Source organism: Chanos chanos, chromosome 13 (genome assembly GCF_902362185.1).
Source record: "Chanos chanos chromosome 13, fChaCha1.1, whole genome shotgun sequence".
NCBI classification, from domain to species: Eukaryota; Metazoa; Chordata; class Actinopteri; order Gonorynchiformes; family Chanidae; genus Chanos; species Chanos chanos.
Genome location: NC_044507.1, coordinates 23426267 through 23431266, shown reverse-complemented (window position 1 = coordinate 23431266; position 5000 = coordinate 23426267). Strand labels below are relative to the sequence as shown.

The 5000-nt window shown below is 42.0% G+C and overlaps 1 protein-coding gene across 1 annotated transcript in view; it reads right to left on the bottom strand.

Annotated features, from left to right (window-relative positions):
- ppfia3 (PTPRF interacting protein alpha 3) overlaps positions 1–5000 on the bottom strand; it is a 57652-nt gene that overhangs the window by 29142 nt on the left and 23510 nt on the right. Inside the window, exon 10 of the mRNA XM_030790054.1 lies at positions 907–1041. Coding sequence (XP_030645914.1) covers positions 907–1041 — 135 coding nt within the window. The remainder of the gene's footprint in view (positions 1–906; positions 1042–5000) is intronic.

The window sequence follows — 5000 nt, the reverse complement described above, 5'->3', positions numbered from 1 at the left end:
TCACTGACTGGTGGTCTGACTGACTCTGGTCTCACTGACTGGTGGTCTGACTGACTGGTGGTCTAATTGACTGGTGGTCTGACTGACTCTGGTCTCACTGACTGGTGGTCTCACTGACTGGTGGTCTGACTGACTGGTGGTCTCACTGACTGGTGGTTTCACTGACTGGTGGTTTCATTGACTGGTGGTCTCACTGACTGGTGGTCTGACTGACTGGTGGTCTCACTGACTCTGGTCTCACTGACTGGTGGTTTCACTGACTCTGGTCTCACTGACTCTGGTCACACTGACTGGTGGTCTCACTGACTCTGGTCTCACTGACTGGTGGTCTCACTGACTGGTGGTCTCACTGACTGGTGGTCTGACTGACTGGTGGTCTCACTAACTGGTGGTCTCACTGACTCTGGTCTGACTGACTGGAGGTCTGACTGACTCTGGTCTCACTGACTGGTGGTCTGACTGACTGGTGGTCTGACTGACTGGTGGTCTCACTGACTGGTGGTCTCACTGACTGGTGGTTTCATTGACTCTGGTCTCACTGACTCTGGTCACACTGACTGGTGGTCTGACCGACTGGTGGTTTCATTGACTCTGGTCTCACTGACTGGTGGTCTCACTGACTGGTGGTCTCACTGACTGATGGTCTCACTGACTGGTGGTTTCATTGACTAAGCCAACACGCTGCTGAGAAGTGATCGCTATATTCTGTAGTCGCCCGCACCAGGTCAGCACAAATTACTGTTCTAAAACAGAGACAGATACAGATACAGATAATGATGTCTTTGTCTTTGTACACCTCCAATACACACACAGTGCACATACACATGCACACATACCAATATACACACACACATACCAATACATACATAAGCATGCGCACGCACGCACACACAAACCCACACGCACCTTATTGAGTGCAGCCACCCTCTGGGCGAGCTGAGCTTCAATCTCAGGTAGCGTCTCTGCTCTCTGCAGAGTTTGCTGAAGTTTCTGTTTGGCATCGTCCAGCCGTTCCTGCAGCTGCCGGTTCTTCTCCTCACTCTGAGAGAGGGAAAAAAAGGAACAGCCGAAAGACTGGCTTTAGCAAAGTAGCTGCAAATGTTAAGAATCTCAACAGAACATTAAAACTTTGGAGTTTAATCTGAGCAAAAGAGAAAACAGTAAACCCCAAACAACTTCACAGGGTAGAAAGACGCACACACGCATACCCACACTCACTCACACAGACACACACACACACAGACACACACATCATGATGACCTCTGTGTTTATCATCACAGAGAACTGAACACATCTCCTGGCAGTCTGAATATAGAACCCAAACCAGATAAACGACATGTCCCCTACCCTCAAACTAATCAAACTTTACACAAGGAAAACTCAACACATATATAACCCCAACCAACATGTCCCAAATCCTAATCAACACATCTCTAACTCTTTACATTAACCCAAACATTACATTCACATTCACACATCTCTAACCCTTTACATTAACCCAAACATTACATTCACATTCACACATCTCTAACCCTTTACATTAACCCAAACATTACATTCACATTCACACATCTCTAACCCTTTACATTAACCCAAACATTACAGCCACATTCACACATCTCTAACCCTTTACATTAACCCAAACATTACAGCCACATTCACACATCTCTAACCCTTTACATTAACCCAAACATTACATTCACATTCACACATCTCTAACTCTTTACATTAACCCAAACATTACATTCACATTCACACATCTCTAACCCTTTACATTAACCCAAACATTACATTCACATTCACACATCTCTAACCCTTTACATTAACCCAAACATTACATTCACACATCTCTAACTCTTTACATTAACCCAAACATTACAGCCACATTCACACATCTCTAACCCTTTACATTAACCCAAACATTACAGCCACATTCACACATCTCTAACCCTTTACATTAACCCAAACATTACATTCACATTCACACATCTCTAACCCTTTACATTAACCCAAACATTACATTCACATTCACACATCTCTAACCCTTTACATTAACCCAAACATCACATTTACATTCACACATCTCTAACCCTTTACATTAACCCAAACATTACATTCACATTCACACATCTCTAACCCTTTACATTAACCCAAACATTACATTCACATTCACACATCTCTAACCCTTTACATTAACCCAAACATTACAGCCACATTCACACATCTCTAACCCTTTACATTAACCCAAACATCACATTTACATTCACACATCTCTAACCCTTTACATTAACCCAAACATTACATTTACATTCACACATCTCTAACCCTTTACATTAACCCAAACATCACATTCACACATCTCTAACCCCATCCCATTGCTCTGGCCCCATCCCAATCCGGCGAGGCGATGTAGCTTACAGCAGGTTATGGTCGCTGAACTGCTGGATGTCCAGGTGGTGCTCTGACAACAATGTGGGCTTTATAGACAACTGGACTAGTTTTGAGGGCAAGGCTGGCCTCTTAGGGCGGGACGGTGTCCATCCCACTCGGGAAGGTGCTGCTCTCATTTCTTGTAACATAGCGCATAGTCTCAGAACAGTTAATCCGTGACAATCCAGAGCCAAGGCCAGGGAGCAGGCAAACAGGCTAAACCGACCGTCTGCTAGCTGCACAGAGTCGTCACCCAGGTTAAACTATATTGAGACTGTGTCTGTTCCCCGACCTATACGAAAATGTAGAAATACTCAGAGAATTTGTTCTAGTAATTTAATTAACATAGATTTAAATCATACTGAATGTACCGCCAGCACCTTCGATCTAAAACTAGGACTGTTAAATATTAGATCTCTTACACCTAAAGCGCTCATTGTCAATGAAATTATTACTGATCAGGAGTTTAATGTACTTTGTTTAACAGAAACGTGGATCAAACCAAATGAGTACGTCGCATTAAATGAAGCTAGTCCTCCCGGATACAGTTATATACACCAGCCTCGTGTAACTAGCAGAGGAGGAGGCGTTGCAGTTATTTATAATGATAACCTAGGCATCATACAAAAACCTCTACATAAATTCAATGCGTTTGAAGTTCTTTATACAAACATAACATATGTAGCCACAAAAAATAAGTCTACCCAGTCTATCACCCTAATTATTATCTATAGACCGCCTGGGCCGTACTCTGAATTCCTCTGTGAATTTGCAGATTTTATCTCAAACCTTGTTATTTCTTTAGACAAAGCTCTAATTGTCGGAGACTTTAACATTCATTTTGATAACCCACAGGACCCTCTGAGAACAGCGTTCGTGTCCATTCTAGATTCAGTAGGGATTAATCAGACGGTCATAGGGCCCACTCATAATGGTGGCCACACCCTCGATCTTATACTAACACTCGGATTAAATGTAGGAAGTATAGTCACATTTCCACAATCTGAAGCTATCTCAGATCATTATCTTATCTCATTCAAAATGTTTCTTAGTAATAATATATGCACCTCGCCACGCTATCGTAATAAACGTATGTTTACGCCAGCTACTACGCAGAACTTTATCAATAATCTCCCAGAGTTATCAACTTTGATTGGAACACTGTCCCACCCCACAGATCTTGACCAGGCAACTGAATCTTTAGAGTTAACATTCCGCAACACCTTAGATAATGTGGCCCCACTTAAAAGGAAAATAATCAGAGAGAAAAAACTAGCTCCCTGATATAATGAGCACACACGCGCCTTAAAACTTACCACTCAAAAATTAGAACGTAAATGGCGCCAAACTAAATTGGTAGTATTCCAGTTAGCATGGAAGGAGAGCCTCCTGAGCTATAGAAAAGCTCTTAGTGCCGCTAGATCAATGTATCTCTCCACCCTAATAGAAGACAACAAAAATAATCCTAGATTTTTATTTAATATTGTATCAAAACTAACTGGGAATAAGAGCACCTCGGAAACAGGCACACCATCAATATTCAGTGGCGACGCATTCATGAATTTTTTCAACAGCAAAATTGAAAATATCAGGCAAACAATCCAGGCTATAAATTTTAAACCAGATAATTTGATCACTAACGCTGTAGATAACAATATAACTATATCAGATCAGCGATTAGAATGTTTTACTCCCCTTCAGGCGACCAAATTAACCTCACTAATTTCTTCATCAAAATCACCAACCTGTGTACTAGATCCCTTACCTACACGTTTCCTTAAGCAGATACTACCAGTAGTCATCGAACCGTTTCTAAAAATAATCAATTCCTCTCTTAGCACTAGCTATGTACCTAAATCCTTTAAACTAGCAGTTATCAAACCCCTAATTAAAAAACCTGACCTTGACCCCTGTTCGTTGTTCAACTACAGGCCAATATCTAACCTCCCCTTTATCTCCAAGATCCTAGAAAAGGCTGTAGCACAGCAGTTATGCTCATACTTACATAAGAATAACATCCATGAACTGTATCAGTCAGGATTTAGGCCTCATCACAGCACAGAGACAGCACTGGTTAAAGTTGCAAATGACCTATTACTGGCCTCTGATAAGGGTTGTGTCCCCTTGCTTGTGTTACTTGACCTCAGTGCAGCCTTTGACACCATTGATCATACCATTCTCCTTGATAGACTAGAAAATGTTGTTGGAGTTAAGGGAACGGCCCTCTTGTGGCTTAGGTCCTACTTGACTGATCGTTATCAGTTTGGTGATGTAAATGGTGAGTCCTCTGCACATACTGAGGTAAAGTTTGGAGTCCTGCAAGGTTCTGTTTTAGGCCCACTGCTTTTCTCTTTATATATCCTACCTTTAGGTAATGTTATTCGTAAACACGGTATTAGCTTCCACTGCTATGCTGATGACACACAGTTGTATGTCTCAGCGAAGCCAGACGAGAGACACCAACTTAACAAAATTGAGGAATGTCTAAAGGATATTAGGCACTGGATGCTTACGAACTTCCTCTCACTCAACTCTGAAAAAACAGAAGTACTTGTACTAGGATCACATG